We start from the raw sequence: 26,562 nt of genomic DNA on the forward strand, positions 1-26,562 counted from the left end.
AAGTATCTGTTCACATTTTTTGCCACTTTTTTCTGTTGCTCTCTTATAATTGAGTTTTGACCATATTTTAGATACTAGGCCTTTATCAGATACACAGTTTGCATTCTATAGCTTTGTCTTTGAATCACTTCAGAATGTCTTTTGGCTGTCCCTGTGCGGTGGCACACACCTGTAGTCCCTGTGACTTGAGAAGCTGAGGCAGATGGAACACAAGTTCAAAGCCAGCCTCAGCAACTTAGCAAGGCCCTAAGCAACTTAGTGAGACCCTGTCTCAAAATAAAAAATGGTTCAGCATATGGCTTAGTGGTTAAGCACCCCCAGGTTCAATCCCTAGTACCAAAAAAATATATATGTGTGTGTGTGTATTTGTGCGTGTGTGTGTATCTCTTTTGGTTAGGCATGGTGGTGCATATGTGTGTGTGTGTGTGTGTATGTGTATCTCTTTTGGTTAGGCATGGTGGTATGTGTATGTGTATCTCTTTTGGTTAGGCATGGTGGTGTATGTGTGTGTGTGTGTCTCTTTTGGCTAGGCATGGTGGTGTATGTCTGTAATTTCAGTGATTTAGGAGGCTTAAACAAGAGGATAGCAAACCCCCCCAAAAAAAGTCTTTTCTGGGCTAAAGCTCAGTGGTAAAGTGTTTGCCTGGCATGCATGAGGCCAGGGATACACACACACACAAAAAAAAAAAGTCATGTCACCAAAATGTTTTTTGATACTGGGGATTGAACTCAGGGGCACTTAAGCACTGAGCCACATCACCAGCCCTTTTTTGTATTTTATTTAGAGACAGGGTATCACTGAATTGCTTAGGGCCTTGCTAAATTGCTGAGCCTGGCTTTGAACTCTCAATCCTCCTGCCTCATTCTCCAGAGCCACTGGGATTACATCCTTTTTGAACAGATGTTTTTATCAAGTTCCGTCTATCACTTCATTACTTTATGAATTTTGTTTTTGGAATTGTATATAAAATATCTTTTCTGCTGAGCACAGTGGTGCACACCTATAATCCCAGCAACTTAGGAGGCTGCGGCAGGAGGATCGAAAGTTCAAAGCCAGCCTCAGCAAAAGTGAGGTGCCAAGCAACTCAGTGAGACATAGTCTCTAAATAAAATATAAAATAAGGCTGGGAATATGGCTCAGTAGTCGAGTGTCCCTAATTCAATCCCTGGTGTGTGTGTGTGTATATATATATATATATATATATATATATAATTTTTTCCTAACCCAGGGTCACAAGGGTGTTTGTGTTTTCTTCTAGATGTTTTTATAGTTTCAGATCTGTGATTCATTTTCAGTTAATTTTTGTGTAGAGTAAAATTGAAATTCACGTATTTGTATATTGAAACCAAACTGTTCTAGCATTTGTTGAACCTCAGTCATTTATGTGTGAGTCTATTTCTACATTCTGTTTTTCTTCCAGTTATTTAGTCATCTATCTTTATGTCAAAACCATATCATCTTGATTACTAACTTTATTATAATATCTTGAATCCAAATAGTATTGGTTTTACAACTCTGTTCATTTTCAAAGATTTTTGGCTGTGCTATGTTCTTTGTATTCTTGCATCAGTTATATAATTGTTGATTGTACCCCCCAAAAAAAGTACCTGATTGTGATTTTGTGATTGCATTGAATTTATAGATCAAATGAGAAAAATTGACATCTTTTTTTTAAAGAGAGAGAGAGAGAATTTTAATTTTTTTTTTTTTTTTTGCGGACACAACATCTTTGTTTGTATGTGGTGCTGAGGATCGAACCTGGGCCGCAGGCACGCCAGGCGAGCGCGCTACCGCTTGAGCCACATCCCCAGCCCCAAAATTGACATCTTAATATTGGACATTCTGAAGTATGAACACAGTATCTCTTTATACTTACTTAGATCTTCTTTTATTTCTGTTAATACTATAAGTTTTCAGTTTTCAGTATAAATGATTCATATCTTTAGATTAATGGTAGTAGGGTGTATGTTTTTCTATCCTACTTGTGACTAGTCTAACAACATGACTTTTAATAGGAATTTCTATGGAACATTTATACTTAATATGTTTATTGCTATAGATTGATATAGTTATATTTAAGTCTGTCATCTTATTTATTTTCATATATTTCATATTTCATATTTTCTTTTTCTCCCCTACCTTCTTTTGTATTAATTGAATATTCTTTATCATTTCATTTTATCTTTTTTTTTTTTTTCCTTTTGATACCAGGGATTGAACTCAGGGGCACTCAACCACTCAGCCACATTCTCAGCCCTATTTTGTATTTGATTTAGAAACAGGATCTGACTGAGTTGCTAAGCACCTTGCTGTTGCTGAAGCTGGCTTTGAACTCACAATCCTTGTACCTCAGCCTCCCAAGCTGCTGGGATTACAGGAGTATGCCACACTGCTCCTGGCCTTCATTTTTTTTTTTCTTATTGGCTATGACTGTTTTGTCATTACAGTGGTTGCTTTAGATAACAACATATACATAGCCAGCCTCATGACCTTTGTGCTTTTATTGTCATGTATTTTACTTAGGCATGTATAAAATCCATAGTATATGGCAATTATTCTAAATAATTAATAATTATAAAGCAAAATATTAATATGAGAAAGGTTTTATATTTAATAAAATAATTACCATATCTGGCATTTTATTCCTTTATGTAAATTCTTATTTCAGTCGGAGATCATATTCCTTCTGTTAGATGCACTTCCTCCAACAGTTCTCACAAAAGCAGGTGTGCTGTTGATGAATTCTTTCTGCTTCTCTACACTGCAAAAAGTTGTTTTTTTCTGGGGTTGGAGGGTTTGGTTTTACGTTTCTTGACAAAAGTCAAGATTAAAATACAATTCGGGGCTGGGGATGTGGCTCAAGCGGTAAGGCGCTCTCCTGGCATGTGTGCGGCCCGGGTTCGATCCTCAGCACCACATACCAACAGGGATGTTGTGTCCGCCAAGAACTAAAAAATAAATATTAAAAATTCTCTCTCTGTCTCTCTCTTTCTCTCTAAAAAAAAAAAAAATACAATTCTCATATCTATGTTACTAAAGCCAAATTAACTGGAAGTAGGCATTTAAGAGTTCATTCTTACTTATTGTGAGATAATTTAGATAATGTAAAATTCACCATTTCAATCATTCTGAAGTGTACAATTCAGTGGCTTTTTAGTATGTTTACAATTTGTGTATCTATTTTTTTTTAAAGAGAGAGTGAGAGAGAGAGAGAGAGAGAGAGAATTTTTAATATTTATTTTTTAGTTTTCGGCGGACACATCATCTTTGTATGTGGTGCTGAGGATCGAACCCGGGCCGCACGCAAGCCAGGCGAGCGCGCTACCACTTGAGCCACATCCCCAGCCCCCTACAATTTGTGTATCTATCACCACCATCTAGTTAAAAAACATTTTCATCACCCCAGAAGGAAACCTTATTTGTACCTATTAAGCTGTCATTCCCCATTTTTCTCCCCTCATTTCTATTGTCCCCTCCCCCAATCCCTGGCATGCACCTAATAGGCTATCTTTCTCTATGGATTATTCTGAATCTTTCATATATAAAAGAAATTATGTAGTATATAGCCTTTTATGTGTAGCTTCTTTCACTTAACAATGTTTTCAGTATTCATTTATGTTGTACATTGTTTTATTTTTCCACCAGTCATGTTGAGGTTTTCACATTTCTTCAGTCTTGCCAATGCTTATTAGTTTTCTTTCTTTCTTTTTTTTAATTGTAGCCAACCTATTGAGTGTAAAATGGTAACTCATTGTGATTTTGATATGCATTCTGTAATAGCTAATTATATTCAGCATCACTTGAGTACTTCTTGGCCATTTGTGTATCTTCTTTAGAAAAATATCTTAGTCTGTTTTCTGCTACTATAACACAGTACCACAGAATGGATAAATTATAAACTATAGAAGTTTGTTTTGCTAATGATTCTAGAGGCTAAGAAATTCAAGAGCAAGTTGCGGCATCTGTTGACAGTCTTCTTGCTGCACCATGATGTGGCAGAAGGCATCACCTGGTGAGAGAACTTTCAAGAGAAGCAGAGAGGATAAGGGGCCAAACTAATCCCTTTTGTATCTATCTATGATATAATCATTATCATTCTTGTGATGATGGCCTTAATCCACTCATAAGGGTGGTACGTACCTTCATGACCTAATCACCTCTTAAAGGCTTTGCCTGTTAATGAGGTATCAATGACAGTTAAATTTCAACATGGGTTTTGGAGGAGACATTTAATCCATAACGGTGTCTCTTCAGGTCTTTGACCATTACTTAATTGCATTGTTTTGTTTTTGTTGTTGTTAGTTGTATATATTCTGGTTCTAGACCTTTATCATGTGTGTGTTTTACAAATACTTCTGTCACCCCATTGGTTATCTTTCACTTTCTTATTATCTTTTTTTGGGGTGGATGGGGGCAGTTATCAGGGATTGGACTCAAGGGGACCCGACCACTGAGCAAAATCCCCAACCCTATTTTGTATTTTATTTCAAGACAGAGTTTAACTGAGTTTCTTAACACCTTGCCTTTGCTGAGGCTGGCTTTGAACTCACAATCTTCCTACCTCAGCCTCCCAAACCACTGGGATTACAGGTGTGCACAACTGTGCCCAGCTTATTATTTTCTTTAATGCACAAATTATTTTAATTTTAATAAAGTCCAATTTATCTGGGTTTTTTTCTATATGTCTTATGCTTTATCTTTGGTTTTTAAATTTATTTTCTGTAATGCTGCATGCTCATAATCCCAATTACTCAGGAGGCTGAGGCAGGAAGATTGCAAGTTCAAGGCTAGCCTCAACAGCGTAGCAAGACCCTTTCTCATAATAAAAAATAAAAGGGGCTGAGGTAGAACACCCTTGGATTCAATCCCCAGTATTACAAAAAAATAAAATTCTTTTCTGAGATGATGTTCACATAGCATAAAACTAACCATTTTAGTATTCACCATGTTATACAACCACCACCTCCATCTAGTTCAAAAACACTTTTATCACCTCAGAATAAAAGCTTCTACCCATGAATAGCAGTTAATCCCCACTCACATATGCCCCCAGGCTCTGACAACCACCAAATCCAAATTTCTATGGATTTACCAATTCTGAATCTTTCATTTAAATGGAATCATACAATATATGACCAATTGAGTCTCGTCTCTTTCACTAGGCATACTGTTTTCAAGATTCATCCACATTGTAATGTGTATCCAGTACCAGGAATGGAACTCAGGGGCACTCAGCCACTGAGCCACATCCCAAGTCCTATTTTGTATTTTATTTAGAGACAGGGTCTCACTGAGTTACAAGGTCTCAGCTGTTGCTGAGGCTGGCTTTGAACTCGCTATCCTCCTGTCTCAGCCTCCCTAGCCACTGGGATTACAGGCATGCACCACCATGTCCAGCTACTTCATTCCTTTTTATGGCTATAAATAATATTTGATTGCATATATTTATTATAAAGTTGTTTATTCATTCATTGATAGACATTTGGGTTTTTTTCAACCTTTTCACTATTATGAATAGTGCTGCTATGAACATGTTAATGCAAACATTTATTTTTTTGAGCTTGAGTACCTATTTTCAGTTATTTTATATGTATTGTTAGGAATGGAATTGCTGGGTTCACCTATGCTTTTATAAACAATTTAAGGTTGGGGGTGGGGATATAGTCAATGGTAGATCACTAACCTAGCATGTGAGAGACTCTGGGTTTGACACTCACCACCGCCCCCCCCCCCAAAAAAAAAGGAATCTGAGGTTGATTTCTCTATTTGAAAGATGTTTCTTATTTTCTTGCAATTTGTATTATTTCTCCTAATATCTGTACACTGCTATCAGTCTCATCTTTGTTCCTCTCTGGGTAATATGTATTATGTTTTTAGCTATTCTTCAGACTTTCCTTTTAAGCCAAGTGCAGTGGCACATTCCTATAATCCCAACAAGATTGAGAGGTTGAGGCAGGAAGATCACAAGTTCAAGGACAGCCTCAGAAACCTAATGAGACTCTATTCAAAATTTTAAAGGGACTGGGAATGTAACTCAATGGTAAAATGCCTTGCGTTCAATCCCCAGTACAGAAATAAGGGATTTTCCTTTTGTCATTAGCTTTAAGGAATTGTAATGTGGCTTTCTATAAGTTTTCTCATGTTTCATGTGCTGGGTTTTGCTAAATGTGTATGAGTTCATCAAATTTATTCCTTCATTATTTTTATCTCTTTTTCTTTCCTTTGGGGACTCCAATTCGACATATAATAGGCTCTTTTTCTGTCCCACAACATAGTTAAATGATTTTCAGTTTTTTCAGTCTTTTTCCTGCCCTTCCTTTTGTATAATTTCTCTTATTATGTCATGTCCACTAATCTTTTCCATTAAATAATCTTCAGTTTATCCTATCTGCTATGTTCTAAATCTCAGATATTGTAGTTTCCATTTCTGGAAGTTCAACATGAATCTTTTTTTGTATTTTCTAGGTCTCTAATTAACATTCTCAAACATTATTTTCTTGAACGTAAAAAATACAATTTAATAACTTTTGATATCCTTGTTTACTAATTCTTTTTTTGTGTCACCTCTTGGTTGGTTTCAACTGTTTTGTTTTTTTTTTTAAAGAGAGAGAGAGAGGAGAGAGAGAGAGAATTTTTAATATTTATTTTTTAGTTCTTGGCGGACACAACATCTCTGTTGGTATGTGGTGCTGAGGATCGAACCCGGGCCGCACGCATGCCAGGCGAGCACGCTACCGCTTGAGCCACATCCCCAGCCCCTAAGTTTTTTTTTTTTTTTAACTCATTATGATCATAGTGCCCAGCTTCTTTGCATGCCTAGTAATATTTTTACTGGATGCCAGAAATTGAAAATTTTATCTTGGTGCTAAATATTTTAATATTTCTATAAGATTTTATTGACTTTTATGGAAGATGGTTGTTTTTTGGAAATAGTTTGGTTCTCTCAGGTCTCGAGTTTAAACTTTTATAGATAGGGGTTGTCCTCAGGCTAATTTTCTCCTACTAATATGACAAAACTTTTGTGAGAATCCCATGCCCTATAAATTCTTTGGTTGGTGAGACTAGACATTATTCCTGGCTGATGCAGAGACCGCTCTTCCTAATCTTGTTGGTGGTTCAGTCTCTAGTCTCTGGTAGTTTCTTCATATCCATGCACTGTTCACTGCCAGGTAAATACTTAAGAGGAACTATCTGTAGATTCTCAGAGCTCTTTTTCTATACAGCTTTCTTGTTTTAAATACTCTGCCACATGAACTGTAGCCACCTTGGTTTCTACTTCTAGTAGTAGCTCCTTAACTCAGGGAATTTGACATAGCCTGTCTTAAATTCCTCTTCCCTGCACCACGGACTGGAAATTTTCCAGGAAATAAACTGGGGTAATCATAGAGTTCACCTGGTTTATTTCTTCATTATATCCTTCATTGCTTGATTCCAGTAATTTTACACCATTGTCTCATGAAAGTGTGTGTGTGCCCACTGACATTAGGAAACTACTACATTAGTAAAGAATGGAGTGTTGGTGTGTGATGTGCTAAACAGAAGAAAACCCAAAATCCTACAATGTGCCATGTTACCACCAACAAGAATCGGCCTTCCTTAGCTTCCTTGGCCCTTGATGCTTGTTCTTTCTCTTTCTAGTTATACAGTAAATGTCAAACTCACAATATATTCAACCACTAATGACAAAATAGACTTGGTTACAGCCTTGTTCAAAAGGCTTTATCTCCTACTGTATATGCTTAGTTATTTATCTGTTTCAGGTAATTTGTTTTTGGAAAGATATCTAGAAAATGGGATATGTACAATCCTCAGTGACCAAATGGCAATATCTGATTGCCTGGAATATTATTTAGAAGGCATTTAGCAGGATCCAGGTAATAATTTGCTAAAAAAATCTTTACATTGCTAGATTTGAAATTATTTTAAAGAGTTTTGGAGATACATAGAATATGTTGATGTATATGTTTTTACTATTAGTCGTCTTTTCATCACTGTGATGAAAAACCTGAGAACTACTTAAAGGAGGAAAGATTTATTTTTGGCTCATGGTTTCAATCCTTGGTCACCTAGCTCCATTGCTTTAGGCCTGCTCTATGGCAAGAGGAAACTGCTCATCTCATGGCAGCCAGAAAGCAGAGAGAACATAGCTGGGGGCAAGAAATATCCTTTGAGGCATGTCCCCAGTGACCAACCTCCTCCGTATGGGCCCTACCACCTAATAGCCCATCCAGCTGTGAACTCATCAATGGGTCAGTCCATTGATGAGGTCAGAGCCTTAATGATCCAGTCACTTCCCCCAAAGCCCCATCTCTGATCATTGATGCATTAGGAACCAAACCTTCAACACATGACACTTTAGAGGACATTACAGATCCAAACCACACACTGACCTTAAAACATGGTCATACTATATTGATAAATTTTCAAAGGAAAAAACGTTGCATATATGTATTGTTTCTGTATTGTATCAGGATCTTTTTTTTTGTGTGTGTGTGTGTGTGTGGTTTAAAGAACAGACCCTAGACTTGGATGAGGGACCAAGGGCATACTTTTGGTATGTGGTAATTATTGGTTTATATCTCTGAAGGGGGAGCTTTTGACATTTTGAGAAATATAATTCATGGTTAGTTGGAGAATTCCCACACATCACAAGTTATTGGCTATTTGCCACCCTCCTCCCTACTAATTCATAGTAGCTGTCCACAATCATTTTGATAACCAATAATACCTCTATCCTCATTTCCAAATGCCTCTGGGGCATAATTAGAGAACCAATACAGTCTCCTCATAACAGGCTCTTTTTCTTCTTCAACATCTTATTATGAAAAATTTCAAAGAATAAAAGTTAAAAGAACAGTAGAATAACTACTTGTATAACTGTTACCCAAACTCAGAAATTAAAATCTTGTCAAATTTGCTTTATCCACTTACATGTGTTTATATTTCTTATTTTGCTGAAACATTGGAAAGCAAGTTGTCAACTTCATTATATTCCATACATGAATCTACTTAAATTCCTACAGAATTACATTATTACACATCTTAGAACACAAATAACAAAAAGCCCTTAGCATCATCTTAAAATACAACCTGTATTTAAAAATTCCCAATAATCAATCATAACTTCTTTTCTCACAACCTAATCAAAACTTAAATTTTTAATTTTGTTATTTTTTCTCTTAATTTAGAATATCCTCATTTTTAAAAATCTTCACATTAAATTTTTTTAAGACATTAGGCCTTTTGTTCTATAGTCGGAGTAAATTCTTATGGTATTATTTAATATGTTCTATCCCTCGAATTTCTTGTAAAGTGATACTTGATCTAAAAGTCTTGGTTGGATTCCATTTTTAGCAAAAAATGTATCAGATAATGTCAAGGCAGTTAATGGAAGTTGCTCCATTATTAATGGTATATATCAATCACAGAGTTGAGAGTCTTCTACTATATATTGTGGATTGCAGGAAAAGTGTTCACATTGTTATAGCTTTAGCATTAACACAGAGATCGGTCTATGAAAAGTGCTCATAAACATTTGCTGAGTCAATAAATAAATGATTAACATAAACTGATGTTAATTAATAGACAAAAAATAATGAAAAGTTGGATTTGACACATAAGTTATAGAATAAGACTTGGACATAAATCTACCTAAGGAAAAAAAGTTTTGAGCATTTATTTATAGTTTTAAGTCATGTTTTATTATGAACATATAATTTTCTGCTTATCCTTGTTATTATGCTAGTCTTCATAAACATTTATCCTGCTATCATCTGTTTGCAAAAAGTGAAATGGCTATAAAACATACCTCACACACAAAGAACACAGTTGGCGGACCAAACTATCTTGGTGGAACAGAATATCTTGGAAAAATACAATGTTATTATCAAGAAAAAATAATAATAATATGTATTGCTTTTCTATTTCAGTTTAATATGTGTGTGTGTGTGTGTGTGTGTGTGTGTGTATACATGTCTATGCACAGGGATGGGATCGTGTCTCTTTAAAGATAGAGAAAAAATTTTAATTGCTTGTCAGATTTTTAGCTAAGAGCAAGTGGAGGAAAAATCTTGAAAATATGTCATAGCAAAGGGACACAAATATCACTAGTTATGAACTGTAAATACAAAACAAGTTTTTTTAGAATAAACTTACAGGCAAAGAAGAGTATATGCCATCCTCCCAAATTCTCTTCACATACAAAAGTAAACTTAAGTCTGGTATAAATGGTTTATATGCACCACCACAAGGGCTCTGATAGAGGGGCTCTACCCCATAACATTCTACCTATTTAAACAGGAATAGGACAGGGAGCATTATATAGTTAAATATGTAACTATTCCATTGCTACATAGTTACATACAGGGTAACTATGTAACAATAAAAGAGACTACCTCAGATCAGCCTGTCTAAAGGAATAGGAAACAGTTCCCAAGACCTCTTTATTTGTCTTAACAGCAAACAGTGGTTACTACTAGGATCATGAGTGGGGTAGCAAGGAACCAACTGAATTTTACCTTAGGCATTTTTTAATTGTCTTTAATTTATTCCAGCTCTCATGTATTACTTAGTAACATAAAAATCTATAAAGACTTTTTAAAGGCATAGATTTGCTGATCAACACACTAAGTCATAATAGGTATAAACTAAATATTGATTCTTCAGGTGTGGATCTATCCCATCCATCAAACTTAGGTAGTGATATAAAAATTATGAAAATAAGCCTGGCACAGTGGTGCTCGCCTGTCATCCCAGAAGCTCAGGAGGCTGAGACAGGACAATTGCGAGTTCATAGCCAACCTCAGCAACAATGAGGCACTAAGCAACTCATTGAGACTCTGTCTCTGAATAAAATACAAAGTAGAGCTGGGGATGTGACTCAGTGGTTGAGTGCCCCAAGTTTAATCCCCAGTACCAGAAAAAAACTGATTATGAAAATAATTAGCAAAAATCTATTTTAAAGTATACCTAAAAACACAAATAACATTCTAGCAATATTCTTTATTGGCCAGAATTTCAATGCCAAGGAGTATATGCATGCATATACATGGATACCCACATATACATCCATAAATATGCTCATGATACATGTATGGAGCATTTAAAATAATATATGACCAAAAATATCATAGATATTGATTATCACTGTGGAGAAGGCACCTAAGTTCAAGGATGTTTATGAGATGAATTTCTGTTCACATTCCCTCTGTGTAGTGTGTACAAGAAGCTTTCTCTCCTTCCCTCCCTTTCTGACCCATCTCCTTCTGTGCATTTCATTATCCAGAGAAAGCATATTAAAGGAATGTAGAAGTGTTCCAGATTGTCAGAAAAGGAATTTCCTATAGGAAAAATTCAGAAGCATCTAAAAACAAAATATGCACTTAAGATGTATAACTAAGAAATAAACAGAAGGGTATCTAATGTATGCTGGGTGACAGAGGAGCATTTCTGCTTGGTGTAGAGTCTTTGTAATATTTGCCACTGGGTTTTAGTAAATACCAGTGACACTGGGATATATTTCTACAAAGTAAGTACCTGCAGAAATAAAACATTTGCCTCTCTGTCCTTTGGGTTACCTGACCCACTCTTCTGCCTCTAAAAACCTCTAAGAGTATTCTGCTAGCATTATACAACCCCACCTCAGCTTATTTATTTGTTTGTTTGTTTAGACTAGGCTTTGCTATGTTATGTAAGCTGGGCCACCTTGACCTTCTAAGTTGCTGGGATTGTAGGAATGGACCAGCATGCCCACCTCACTTCAAAATTTTGGGACACAGGATATATGCAGTTTACTGGGGATTAAATGCAGGGGTGTTTCATCACTGAACCACATCCTCACTCTTTACTTTTGAGACAGGGTCTTCCTAAGTTGCTGTAGCTGGCCTCAAACTTGTGATTCTCCTGTCATAGTCTCGTGAGTTGCTGGAATTACATTCACCATTATGCCTGGCTTCCCTTGGCACTTTAAAGGGGGAGGTTGACCTATCTACCACATAGCCCTAAAAGAACTAATCTCATTAAACATCAGAGTCAGCCTTCCCACAATGTTTTCAAGATTCTGTTGATGTGGAGGAGGGGCAATATTTTATATACCAAGTGGAAAATTGCAGGATGCTACAATTGAACTGTGATACAATGCTTTATTGTCACTTTTTTAAAAAAAAATTTTGTACAGCTTTTTTTCTTGGACTTTAGGTGGTGATTTTTATCATATATTGAACAACTGTTTTCTATACTTTTTTCTAACACAAACTTTCTGTTTCCAAATCACATTGTAATTTTTTCTATACATTTTAAAGGGCAAGTAGACTAGCTATGAAGGACTTGCCTTATTCAAAACTCAATTGAAGTAACTGTATGAAAAATAGAGACCAAAATTCTTCATGTGTAGACTTAACCAAAAGCAACTATCCTGTCCTCATAGAAGAGAGGAAAATAGTATCATTTATGGTGCCCTTTACTTCCCAAAATGTTTATAATAAAAATAATTTAATAAATAACATTGGCTTTTATTTTACCAGTAGAATATAAGAGTATTAAAAGAACATTTAGATGATGAACTACATTGTCTGAATGTTTTTTTAATTTAGCAAGTTTACTTCATCAATCCAGAAAGTCTTTCTCCTACTCATCTCTCCTATGTACTGTCATGACTTATTATTTTTAAAGGTCCATTACCTACCAGATCCTATCCACATTATTTGCATGGTGTAGAAAGCCAGATTGATGCTTACTTACTTCTCATTCTTGTCTTCTGTCACCTTCCCTTTCCCCAAGTTTTCACTTGTATTCCCCTATACCCCAAGTAATGTGTCCTTTGCTCCTGCTGTACCACTTAGCTATCCTGGTTCTTATCAACCTCCTGTGTTAACTATTTTTCTTTATTTCTTCCTCATACCCATCCCCAAGGTACTGGGAATTAAACTCAGGGATGTGTTACCACTGAGCTACATCCCCAGCCTTTTTAGTTTTTTTTTATTTTGAGACAGCATCTCAGTAAGATGCTGAGACTAGTCTCAAACTTGTAGTCCTCCTGCCTCAGCCTACCAAATTGCTGGAATTATAGACATACACCACCATATCCAGCTTCACTTCTTGTTCTTTAATTGTTCTGTACATTTTGACTTGTCCCAGAATTCAGTCTTAGTAGTGTTCTTAACTGCATGATATTTCACCTTCTTCCATGGATTCAGCTATCATCTACAAAAATACCTTGTTATAGCTTTTCTTTTTTTATTGTAAGATATGTATGTAGTAAGTACATATGTAATCAAAGAGTCTGAAAGAAGTATTCGGCAAAGATCAAGTCTTCCATATGGTCTTCCGAACATGCTTGTAATTCATCTCCTTTATTTGTACTGATTTGGTACAATCTCTCATTGTCTTTCACCTGGATAATTTTGTAATTTCTTGGTGGGCATTACTCTCTATTCCTTTTTTTTTTTTTTTTGGTATCGGAGATCGAACCTTTACCACTAAGGGGCCCTTTACCACTAAGCTAAACTGTTAACTTACCTTTGTCCAATATTTTATTATTTTTCAGTTGCTGGACATAGTATTGATAAAATAAGTGTAATATTTTCTTCATAAACCTGGAAGTTTTTTAAGAAAATAGTAGTTTCACAACTGGAAAAAATAATGCTTATTAGTACCATTTACAAATTTGAATCATCTTTGTACTACAGATCCTCTAAATGTGTGTGTGTGTGTGTGTGTGTGTGTGTGTGTGAGAGAGAGAGAGAGAGAGAGAGAGAGAGAGAGAGAGAGAGAGAGAGAGAGACTTAAGACTCAGAGAACCGGGCTGGAGATGTGGCTCAAGCGGTAGCGCGCTCGCCTGGCATGCGTGCAGCCCGGGTTCGATCCTCAGCACCACATACCAACAAAGATGTTGTGTCCGCCGAGAACTAAAAAATAAAATATTAAAAATTCTCTCTCTCTCTCTCTCTCTCTCTCTCTCTCCTCTCTCACTCTCTCTTTAAAAAAAAAAATTTAAAAAAAGAAAAAAAGACTCAGAGAACCTCACTATTTCATTCTTTATCTGGAGAAGTGTTTAACTCTCATCTTCACAAAAAGGTACCCCTCTAATTTCATACTGATTCCTTTTTAAAAATAAATCTTATTTTACTAAGCTTGATGTTTTTTGAAGGTCTCATATCCATTTGTTAATATTTTTATTACTCAGTTATATATAGACATATTATTTTCTTTATGTTTGTGTCTGTGTATGTGTGTGTTGCAGGGGATTGAACCCAGTACCTTACGCATTGCTAGATAAGCGCTCTACCACAAAGCCACACCCCAGCCCAGACAATACTTAAGGAGCTCTAATAAAGAACAAGATACTGGGCTGGGGGTGTGTCTCAAGCGATAGCGCACTCGCCTGCCATGCGTGTGGCCCAGGTTCCATCCTCAGCACCACATACAAACAAAGATGTTGTGTCCGCCGAAAGCTAAAAAATAAATATTAAAAAAAAATTCTCACTCTTTAAAAAAAAGAGCAAGATACTTATAACATGGAATTATGGTTATGAAGCATAATTTGTCACATTTCTTCATTATATTCACATATACACACATGGATGTGCCCTTAATCCATATTCTTAATTTGGGACAGTAGGACAGAGGGATTCCTGTCTCTTCACATTTTGTACTTACTTAATACTGCTTTTTTTTCTGTTATTGAGAGACAGTAACAAATATTGACATGATTCTACAGCTAGACTCACTAGTTTTATATCTTGGTTCTAACAATTACCAGATAGCTAGTAATACTTGAATAAGTTGCTTAACTTCTTTATGCCTCAGTGTTCTTCTTTGTAAAATATTTATTAAATTCCAAATAAGACAAGTTTTACCTGATCAGGTGAATAAAATACTTTTATTTTTTAATACAGATTGATTTGTTACTTCTAAATAAGGGGAAAATAGAAAAAGCAAGACAGATGAGAAAAAGCAGTTTTTAAAACAGGCAAAGATAATCTGAAAAGGCCATTTACTATATGATCTCAACTCTGTGATGTTATGGAAAAGGTAAAACTATGGAGATGGTGAAAACTTGCCAAAAGTTAGGGGGAAAGGAATGGTGAATAGGTAGAGCAAAGGGGATTTTTAGGGCACTAAAACTATTCTGTATGTTGTAATAATAGTGATACATGTCATTATATTTTCATCTTAAGCCCAAAGAATATACAAAACTAAGAGTGAACCCTAATTCAAAGTGCAATTTAGTTGATAATGATGTGTCAATTTAGAAAGGCTTACTTTCTGCTCAGTCTTGCTAAGAATCACTCCTGTAAAGTAAAATCTATCTGGGCACAGTGATGTGTGCCTGTAGTTTCAGCTACTCAAGAGGCTAAAGTAAGAGGATCACTTGAGCCCAGGAGTTCAAGGCCAGCTTGAGGGCAACCTAGCAAGACTCTTCAGAAAATATATAAAGTAAAATCCATTTTTAAAAAGAGACAAAGAAGGATGAGATGGCAAATGGAATCTGAGGGCCAAGGATTGAAAACAACTGAAAGAAAAGGAAAGGTGGAAGGGGGGGAATATCAGTGATTCATTTTCAGTTTAGGCAGTCATGGCTACCTTTTGTCACTTGTGCAGTTTGACGATCCTTGCAGCTAGTTTCCTCCAATACCCTCTAGAAAGTACCTTTTCTAGAGAAAAATTATAGCCTAATTTTTTTTTTAGTTGTTGATGGACCTTCATTTTATTTATTTATATGCGGTGCTGAGATCAAACCCAGTGCCTCACACGTGCTAGGCAAGTACTCCACCACTGAGCCACAACCCCAGCCCCGTAACTTCATGTTTTAACTTAGTTTACATAAATTACTTATTTGTACTTTTAAGGAATTTTGGAGACAGTTTTACCTGTATGTCTGAATGCAAGTTTAATGTGGTACTTCATTCCCCGTAAGCTTAGCATTCTCATGCTGTAGATGTACAAGATATAACTAGATATGAGTGGCTGATTAAATTGGTGATATATGGCAAGGTTTCATGAAGAAGACTTAAAGTTAAGAGGTTGTTGGAACAAACAAGATTCATGGGGATTGTGTAACATAATCAGAACATAGTACCACTTATTTGTATTTTTAACAAGTACAAATTATTGGTGGGTGTGATGGTTCATGCCTGCAATCCCAGTGACTTGGGAAACTGAGACAGGATCACAAGTGCAAGGTCAGCCTGGGCAACCTAGGGAGGCCCTGTTTCAATATTTAAAAATTTAAGTTCAAATTATTATTAACTGTTGTCACTGTCTCTTATTTTTTGAGGCTGTGCTGATATGGATTATATAAAAAGTAACTTTTATTTTAATAATAATGAACATGTATTTTCTATGACATGAGTGGCTAACTTGTTACAGAATATTCACTGTCCTTATAGTAACAGGTCTGTGTATAACCTTACCAATGCTAAAACCAAGAATTCTTTGCTGTGATTCATTCTGGGAAAAATTCAGTTATCATGAATCTAGGATTATAGGTTAGAATTTGTTCTTTAAGCCTTGCTTTTATAAAAAGGTTAAAATATTAGGTTCTGTGGCAGGTGGGAGCGAGGATATCAAATGTCAACCATCACTGAATTGGAGAAAACAGTGACTTATTTAAAATTATTTTCTGTTTACATATCAAATAAGGCAATTGTTGAATCTTTTTACTTAACTGGTTGTGCCTTGATAACTCCTAAGTGATAATAAATTTTTTCATTAAGAGCTATTTGCAGTTATTCAAATTCTTCACACTCATACCCCCAGATCAGCATTTTGTACTGTTGAACAACTTTAAAGTGAATTTCTTAGCACACTGGCACTTGCCTGTAATTCCAGTGACTTGGGAGAGCTGAGCAGGAGGATCCTAAGTTCAAAGCCAACCTCAGCAACTTAGCAAGGCCTCAAGCAACTTAGCAAGACCCCATCTCAAAATAAAAAATAAAAAGGGTTGGGGATGCAGCTCAATAGTAAAGTGCCCCTGGGTTCCATCCCCAGTACCATAAAATAAAATAAAATTAATTTCTCAGTAGTAGCCTTGTAAGAGAAAAATTTCTAATACTTGAACTCAAAAATTCTGTTCTCAATCTCCTGTCTTTCCACCCCTCCCAGGCCTTTCATTCTCATTAATCTGTATTTCATTTGGACTCATTATGAGTCACAGTCTCATAAACTCTTTGTGTTTTTTAGTCTATCATGCCTGTCCTTGTTCCGTTCTTCTTCCTATCACCCTGGACATTATCAGCCATCTGAATACTACAATTTGCAAGCACTCTAGATGGCCTTGTTGCCAATTCATCCTTCAGGCATTGTGGGAGACCAGCCTTACACCTGACTGAATCACAATCTTCCATGGAAGTGCCTTGTGTGTGTCCCCTTCTCTTACCCTTAGGTGTGGCCTACCTAGGTGTCAGTCAACCTGCTGACAGTGGACATCATGAAGATAGACTCAGTCCCCTGAAACCTGACTCCTTGCCTCATTTGAATAGCTTCTCCTCAATAAAAGGGGTCAGCGTGTGCTCTCGCTCTCTCTCTTTCTGCGGACCCTTAAGGTCAGAGGAGCCGTCACAGCTACCCCAAAGAAAAAGGTATTTGTGTCTCTTGTGTGGTTATTTCATGCAGCCCAGTTAGCCCAGTTTAACTAGAGTGACCCCTGAGCCTTTTAGTCGTGAGAACAGAAACCTGGCAAGGCATTTTTGACAATCGTCACCTTTAGCATAGTATCTCACAATCTAGTAGGTACCCTATAAATATTTCATAGAAGGAGGGAGAGAAAAAGTCTTTTGTTTTTACTATAATATCCTGAAAAAAAAAAAAAAACTTGTGGAAATCTGTTATTTTTGCTGCTTGGAAGCATTACAAACCCATGGTGCTGAACATCAACCAGGCCCTCACTTCTGTTGCCCAGTGTTTTTAGTTTTCTGTTTCTATGCTATTTCTCATTATTTTCATTGTAGATCTCATCTATTCCCCAAAACCATCAATTTTGTCATCTCCCTACTTTCCTTACCACATTTGGGTTATCTAAACTGATTTGTTTGAATCCCTTTTACAAATGATTTTTTAGTTATCTTCACTTATTATTTTTCCCTTTTTATCCCCTTTATCAAGTATCTTGTGTGTTTGTATGTGTTTTAAATATTTCTTCTGCAATCATCCGTGCCCTTCCTTGTGGTCACTAATAACTTCCTAATTGCCAGTGTTCTTGATGTTCATCCAGTTTGATCTACATATAACATAAACATTGTATACATTCTAGGAATGTTATCCCTTTTTGCTTTACAACACTATTCCCCTGGCTTTCATCCTATAGCCCAGATGGTTCTTTAGTCTACTTAGCTTTATCTGTCTTCACGTTCATCTAAACCTTAAATATAGGTGTCCTCACACACCTGCACTGTGCTCTATTCATGCACCTCAGCAGTGATTCTAAAATGTTAATGAGCATAAAAATCTACCAAGGTTCTTGTCTAAAATGTAGGTTTCTAGCCAGACACAGTGGTATAATCCCAGCTACTTCAGAGGCTGTGGCAGGAAGATCACAAGCTCAAGGCCAACTGTGGCAGGAAGATCACAAGCTCAAAGCAACTTAGCGAGACCCTGTCTCAAAAATAAAAAGGTCTGGGGATGTAACTTGGTGGTAGAGCACTCTGGGTCAATCCCTACTACTGCAAAAACTTAAAAAAGAAAAAAAATAAATAAAGTAGGTTTCTAGATGCACCTATTGTGATTAATAGGTATAGAAAGAAGCCCAGGAATCTGTTTGGGGGCGGGGCAGGGAGGCAGGATCGAACTCAGGGGGCCTCACACATGCTAGGCAAGCATTCTACCGCTGAGCTACATCGCTGGCCCAGGAATCTGCATCCATTAACTCTAAGTAAAAGTGATGCAAGGGTACACTTTGAAATAATTATACTCTGTATTACCATCTATTTCCATGACTTCAGTCATCTCTTCTATGCTGGTTACTCTCAAATATGTTAGCATACTTGGGGCTGGGGATGTGGCTCAAGCAGTAGCGCTCTCGCCTGGCATGCGTGCGGCCCGGGTTTGATCCTCAGCACCACATAACAACAAAGATGTGTCCGCCGAGAACTAAAAAATAAATATTAAAAATTGTCTCTCTCTCACTCTCTCTTTAAAAAAAAAAAAAAATATATATATATATATATATATATATATATATATATATATATATATATATGTTAGCATTCTCCTCCTGTGAGTTTCCCCTTCTAACCTATTCATAATTTGAGAATCCCAGGACCAGAAGCAGGGCTGATAATCAACTAGCATGCACTTGCTTTTTGTTTTTAAAATAATAAAAGACTTGCAAAACAATAAATAGCTGCTGCCCTAAGTGCCAGAGTATCATTGTATCACCACAATCCTGTCTATACTGGCCCCTTTCCTGTTTCCTGAGATCAGGTATAACCACCAGGAGGATATACCTAGCACAATGGAGTTTCTCCAGGATTGTGTTTGTGTGTATGTGTGTGTGTGGTACTGAGGATTGAACCAGGAGGCACTGTACAATGAGCCAGATCCTCAACCCTTTTTATTTTTTAATTTTGAAACATAGTCTCATTAAGTTGTTCAGGCTGGCTTCAAATTTATAATCCTCCTGCCTCAGCCTCCTGAGTTTCTGGGATAACAGGGATGCGCCAGTGTGCCTGGCTCTCCTAGATCTTTATTGGTTTGAACTGTATCAGCTACCTCTTACCTTCATTAAAGATGATGGTGTAGGACTGGGCACAATGATGCACACCTGTAATCCCAGCAGCTCCAGAGGCTGAGGCAGAAAGAGTGCAAGTTCAAAGCCAGCCTCAGCAACTTAACAAGGCCCTAAACAACTTTCGATCTTGTGTCGAAATAAAAAATATATAAAAAGGCTGGGTATGTAACTTAGTGGTTAAAGACCCCTGGGTTCAATCCCTTGGTACCAAAATAAAAGATGATAGTGTCATTAGCCATATTGGTACATGGGAAAAGGAACTGTTTTTAATGGTTAAGATGATAATTTCAGGATGTAAAATGGTTTATGTACAAAAATAGTTGCGTGGAATGGCCTACAGCAAGTTCAAGATCAGTAGAGCTATATTCTCCAAATTGGGCTGATTATCAGAATAGAGATCCAATCCTGAGAAATTCTGACTTAGTTAGGACTGAGGTGGAGACTCATAAATCATTATTTTTCAACATTTTTCCAAGTGATGGAGAACACAGAGAAGTAGTACCAACGTGTTTCCTCATATTGAATGCCAAGCAGGTATTTTACATTCATAGCATGATCACCAAGATTAAGCAAAGGTATGTGGGTGGTTTTGTATAATCTATCTCTACTACTAGAACATATCATTTGTATAAAGTTTTATACACAGAAATCAACTCAGTGTTAAATTCCTTCAACAGGAATGCACTTTATCCCCAGCAAGAAAGAACCACATTCCCAAGGGTTTCTGTGAAACTAAACTCCACATTTAGGAAAAATGTAAAAAAAAAAAAAAAAGTTGTCAACTTTAGATATTTTTAAATTATAAGAGAAAAATAATTTCAGATTGTTATCTAAGAATAATTTAAATTAGTATTTGTATCAAAAGATATATAAATATGTTTTAATCAGGTGCTACTTTCCTCTGAATCATACATATAAGTTATTGAAACAAAGGAGGAATAACAATTCTATAAAATATTAAAATATTATGTCGTGGGTTAATCCTGAGTCATTTATTACGTACATAATTCCTGAGTCATTAATTACAAAAGCTTTCCTATAAGGAACAGATTACTAACAACAGGTAAAGTGAGCGATTGTGAAACTTTTTGAATACTAATTATTGTAGTTACAGAAAAACTTGTTATTTGTTTATTTTTAGTTTTGGGGTTTTTGATTTGGTTTTTGTTTTTTGGTACTAGAAATTGAATCCAGGGGTGCTTTACTGCCAAGCCATATCCCCAGTTTATTTTATTTTTTACTTTGAGACAAAGTTGTACTAAGTTGCTAAAGTTGGCTTTGAATTTGTAATCCTCCTATGTCAGTCTGCTGAGTTGCTGGGATTCTAGGCATGTGCCACATACCTGGCTTGTTATAGAAAAGACTTTGTAAGATTATGTTGGAGGAACTGAATGAAATTATGTTTTTATTTCAAAAATAAAAATTATAAAGAATAATAATAATAATAATAATAAAAATTATCACTTTTAATTGAGAGACATGTTCTTTTTTCCCCAAGTAATGAAAACCATGGAGAAAGGAGGGAGAAAGAGAGATACCAAGGGATTTTAAAAGCCTACAAAAATACACCCTTAAGAGTGACAACACCATTGTAGTTTTTGTTATCCAGAGATCGAGGAAGTCCTAGCTTGTATATTAGACACCTTGGAAGTAAGGCTTTAAGCCCTTAAGTTTGTTTGTAACATTAAAGCCAAATATATGTAATTGCTGTCATGAAAAAATGAATTAAGATATATAAGACTGACTGCTTTTATGAGATATTGTTTGTGTAACTGAAGTTAGATTGGATGTTTTAAACAGCTCCTTCTAGGCCACAGTTAACCACAGTTAGTAAATGCTCTTAGTCCTTCCCTGCCACCCGTACCCCCACTCCATCCCACATGCACACATGGACTATTCTGCACTTTGAAACACAAAGCAACTTGTCAGTTCAGTTTATTCAGTTAGGGTCAGTTCTGTGAAAACAAAGTCAAGGCAATTGTTTGATTTAATTGACTAGAGAAACTGGTTACACAGGTTAGTAGAACTTAGTCCAACTGCATATTTGAAGTTCATAAAGTAACTTAGTAGAATAATAAGATTCCAGGGGACATTGTAGTAGATTTTAAAGAATGATTACCAAAGCAAAGAAAAAGTACACTAAAATCCAAGTTATAGAAAATACTTTGTGTTTTTTTTTTCTTTATGGGTCTGCTTTAACTATAATGAATAGTGTCCAGAAATAGAAATCCTTCTGTATGTTATTCATCTCCTTTTCTTTGAAGAATTCTTTCCTGGACTATAGTTAACATAACCACAAGAAAATTTCCTAATATTTTTTAATATAATTTAGATAAATAATTTAAATTCTGTAATAAAATAGCCCACTAACTATAAGCAGACATTCTTAGTCAGTCCCTTCTTGGCCTCACTTTCCTTTTTTCCCACCTGGGCCTCACAGTTTTCAGTTTAAGGATGTTCTCACTTCTGCTAGTGATTCTTCCCACCTCCCACTGTGTCTTCCACAACCCATCTCCCTGTTTCCTGCTTTATTATCTCCTGGGCTAATCACTTATTGTCTTATTAAAATGAGTAAAGAACTAAAAAGTTTAAATGCTAAAATAAATGTTTAGGACTCAATTTTTTAGAAGTATGTAGATTTCATAAGTGTAATTGATTGGAGGGGAAAATAAAGATCATTTCTTGTCCCAGAAGAACAGCAAATCTTCAGCCTCAGTTAATTCGTTAGTGATTTAGAAAGGAAAGGGGGGATTTAAAACATATATAAAAGACTAAAAATGTATTGTCAAAGTCAGAATAGTTAGGAATGTTATAATATTATTCTGTGTATAATAAAATTCACCCCACTCTATCCCCTCACTCTCATAATAAATGTCCACCAGTTTTGTCATGATTGTTCAGTTTTTCATATTCAACTTTAGAATACCTTTTTCAAAGACTTATAATGGTGCTGTGCATGGTGGTACATGCCTATAATCCCAGCTACTTGGGAGGCTGAGGCAGAAAGATCACTTGAGCCTAGAAGTCTGAAATCAACCTGGGCAACATAGGAAGATCCTATCTCAGGGTTGTGGGGGAGGCTCATTGTGTACCAAAATAAGGGCCTAGTCACGTTGAGATGCTTACCATGTTGTGGGGTTTTGGGGTTTTGGGTGATTTTCTCTTGTTTGTTTCATGGTGCTGGGGATCAAACCCAAACCTCAAACATGCTAAGCAAGTGCGCTACCACTGAGCTACAACAACCCCAGCCTGGTGTTGTTCAGCTCTTTAGTGATACATATTTTACATTTGCTTGAGGAAAAAAGAAAAACAAAAAATGAGCAAAACAAAAAAAGAGTTGTTATAACATTATTTAACCAGTCAGACATTGATAATATGTTATATATGCATTGCTGTAAGCAGCGTAATTAAACTATGATACATGGGCTTGTTAGACAGTTTTGTAACCATTAAAAATAAAAATTCAAGTTCTTCACCAACCTGGAAAAATTATTCTGATAAAGGTTATATGATTCTAGGAAATGAAATTGACCAATTATGTTATATGTATGTATAAATGCATCACAGTATATTCTATTGTTATATATAGTTATAAAGCACCAATTAAATTTAGTCACATAGGGTGGTACACAACTGTAATCCTAACAGCTCAGAAGGCTGAAGCCGGAGGATCGAAAGTTAGAAACCAGCCTCAGCAACCTGCTGAGACCCTAAGCAATTTAGCGAGACCCTGTCTCAAAATAAAAAGGGTTCGGGATGTGGCTCAGTGGTTAAGCACCCTTGGGTCAATCCTTAGTACCAAAAAATTAAAAATAATAAAAAAGGTCAGGCTGGGGATGTGGCTCAAGCGGTAGCACGCTCGCCTGGCATGCATGCGGCCCGGGTTCGATCCTCAGCACCACATACCAAAAAGATGTTGTGTCTGCCGAAAACTAAATATTAAAAAAAAATTCTCCCTCCCTCCCTCCCTCCCTCCCTCCCTCTCTCTCTCTCTCTCTCTCTCTCTCTCTCTCTCTCTCTCTCTCTCTCTCTTTAAAATAAATAAATACATAAATAAAAAAGGTCAGCAGCTCAGGAGATGTGAGATAGGAAAATCACAAGTTTGAGGTCAGCTTCAATAATTTAGCGAGGCCCTAAGCGACTCAGTGAGACCCCTGACTCAAAATACAAAATAGGGAATGTGGCTCAGTGGTTATATGCCTCTGAGTTCAATCCCTGGTACCCTCCCCCCAAAAATAAAAAGAATTGTGGATGTAGCTTAGTAGTTAAGCACCCTTGAGTTCAATCCCCAGTACCAAAAAATTTAAAATTTTTTTAAAAAGACAAAAAAGGTGGGGTATGTTGATCAATAGTAAATACACCTAGACTCAATTCCCAGAACCCCCCCCCACAAAAAAATTACTTAAAAAAGTCACACAACTAAAAAAATATGAAAAAAAAATATAAGATTGTACATAGTACACTAGAAATGAACACTTGGAAAAATAAACTAAGAAAACAATTCCATTTACAGATAACATCAATAAGAATAAAATACTGGGCTGGGGATGTGGCTCAAGCGGTAGCGCGCTTGCCTGGCATGCGTGCGGCCCGGGTTCGATCCTCAGCACCACATACCAACAAAGATGTTGTGTCTGCCGAGAACTAAAAAAAATAATAATAAATATTAAAAATTCTCTCTCTCTCTCTCTCTCTCTCTCTCTCTCTCTCTCTCTCTCTCCTCTCTCACTCAAAAAAAAAAAAAGAATAAAATACTTAGGAATAAATTTAACCAAATAGGCAAAAGATATCTCATGTTCATGGACTAGATTTCCTGTTGTTAAGAGAAAAATACCACCCAAAATAATCTACAGATTAAGTATACCTATGATCCCAGCAAGTTGGGAAGCTGAGACAGTGGGAACACAAGTTTAAGGTCAGACAGCAACTTAATGAGATCCTGTCGCAAAATAAATAAATAAGAGGGGCTAAAGATGTAGTTCATTGGTAATACACCCCTGATTTCAATCCCTGATACTGCAAAAAAAAAAGAAAAAAAGAAAACCCATCCTAAAATTCCTATGGAGCATTAAGGAAGAGACCTCTAATAGCCAAAACACTCTTGATTAGGAAAAATAAAGATGGAGAGCTCATTTCCAGATAGTAAAACTTACTGCAAAGTTACAGTAATCAAAATTGGGTCCTGCTGGCATAAACCAATGGAATAGAAATGAGAGCCAGAAATAAAGACATATACATGTGATGTGGTCAGTAGTTTTTTACAAAGTTCCTAAGACCCTTTAGTATGGACAGGACAGTTTTTTCAACAAATGGAGCAGGTAAAGCTGAGTGTCTACATTAAAAAGAATGAAGTTGGACTCTGACTTTATACCATATACAAAAACTAAAAGTAAATCAAAGACCTAAATTTCAAAGCAAAGATATAAAACTTTCATAGAAGAAAATATCAGAGAAAATCTTTATGAGCTTGTGTTCGGTGATCATTTCATCAAAAAGACAGACCAAAGAAATAGAAACAAATTAGACTTGCATTAAATCTTATGCTTCAAAGGGCATAATCAGGAAAGTGTAAAGACAATGCACAAAATGGGAGAAAATATTTGCAAATTACATATCTCATAAGTTTATTATTTGGAATATATAAAGAACTCCTAGGAATGGTGGCACATGCCCATAATCCCCAGCAGCTCAGGAGGCTGAGGCAAGAAGCTCGAAAGTTCAAAGCCAATCTCAGCAGCTTGATGAGGTCCTAAGCAACTTAGCAAGACCCTATCTCAAAATAAAACATCCTGGGGATATGACTCAGTGGTTAAAAAAAAAAAAAAGATTTAGTATGCTACATTTGTACAAGGACACTTTGAATGAATTTAGTTTATCTGATTTTCTAAAGTCTAATTAAACTTGTGTTTCTTTAGCTTGACAGAGCCAATTCGATGTTAAACCAGACGCAACAACCTTACAGATACCTCATTGAATCAGTACGTCAGAGAGATTCCAAGATTGATTCATTGATGAAGTGTATAGCACAACTTGAGAAAGATGTCAGGTAAACCATCTACAAATTTTTTTGTTTGAATAATGACATTATAAACATAATACTGTTGTAGATGATTTTGGATTGTAAATTGTGAAAATAAATTTATATGATGAAAGTAGTCTTAAATGAGAATTCAATTCTTCTCTTAAGAAAACTTGGTCACATCACATCAGGTATTTATATTCTACCTGATGATAAGAAATTTTAGCAAGTAAATAACAGTGCTACACTTACTAACAAAACACTCCACCCGTGCTGGGATTGTAGCTCAGTGGTAGAGCACTTGCCTAGAACATGTGAGGCACTAAGTTGGATCCTGAGCACCACATAAAAAGATGGATGGGGCTGGGATTGTGGCTCAGCAGTAGAGCGCTCTCCTTGCACGGGCAGGACCCAGATTCGATCCTCAGCACCACATAAAAATAAAGGCATTGTGTTGTGTCCATCTACACCTAAAAAATAAATATTTTTTTAAAAAGGGGATGATGGATGGATGGATGGATAGATAGTGTCCATCTACAAAAAATAAAAATAAACTTAAAGAAACATTCCATCCTTTCTAGGGACACAGAAGCTGTCCTGTACTTGTTTTCTTAGAGTTGTCTAATGGGATGTGGATTGGCCAAAAAGACTATAACCAGATGCCATTTATGGAGTTAAAATGACTTTTTAAATAGATAATGTGTACACATTTACTTAAATTCATATTGACTTTGCCAAGGAATTTTTAGGCTTTTCAGAACCCTGGCCCTTTGCATGGAATAACCTATGAATTACCTACATGTACATAAATGAATT

The 26,562-nt window shown here is 36.1% G+C and overlaps 1 protein-coding gene across 1 annotated transcript in view; it reads left to right on the forward strand.

The window, feature by feature from the left end:
• Positions 1 to 26,562, forward strand: part of PIBF1 (progesterone immunomodulatory binding factor 1) — a 227,173-nt gene that overhangs the window by 152,582 nt on the left and 48,029 nt on the right. Inside the window, exon 15 of the mRNA XM_081281650.1 lies at positions 25,643 to 25,773. Within this exon, the coding sequence (XP_081137776.1) occupies positions 25,643 to 25,773 (131 nt within the window). The remainder of the gene's footprint in view (positions 1 to 25,642; positions 25,774 to 26,562) is intronic.

Source organism: Spermophilus citellus, assembly GCF_964194105.1.
Source record: "Spermophilus citellus genome assembly, chromosome: 1".
NCBI lineage: Eukaryota > Metazoa > Chordata > Mammalia > Rodentia > Sciuridae > Spermophilus > Spermophilus citellus.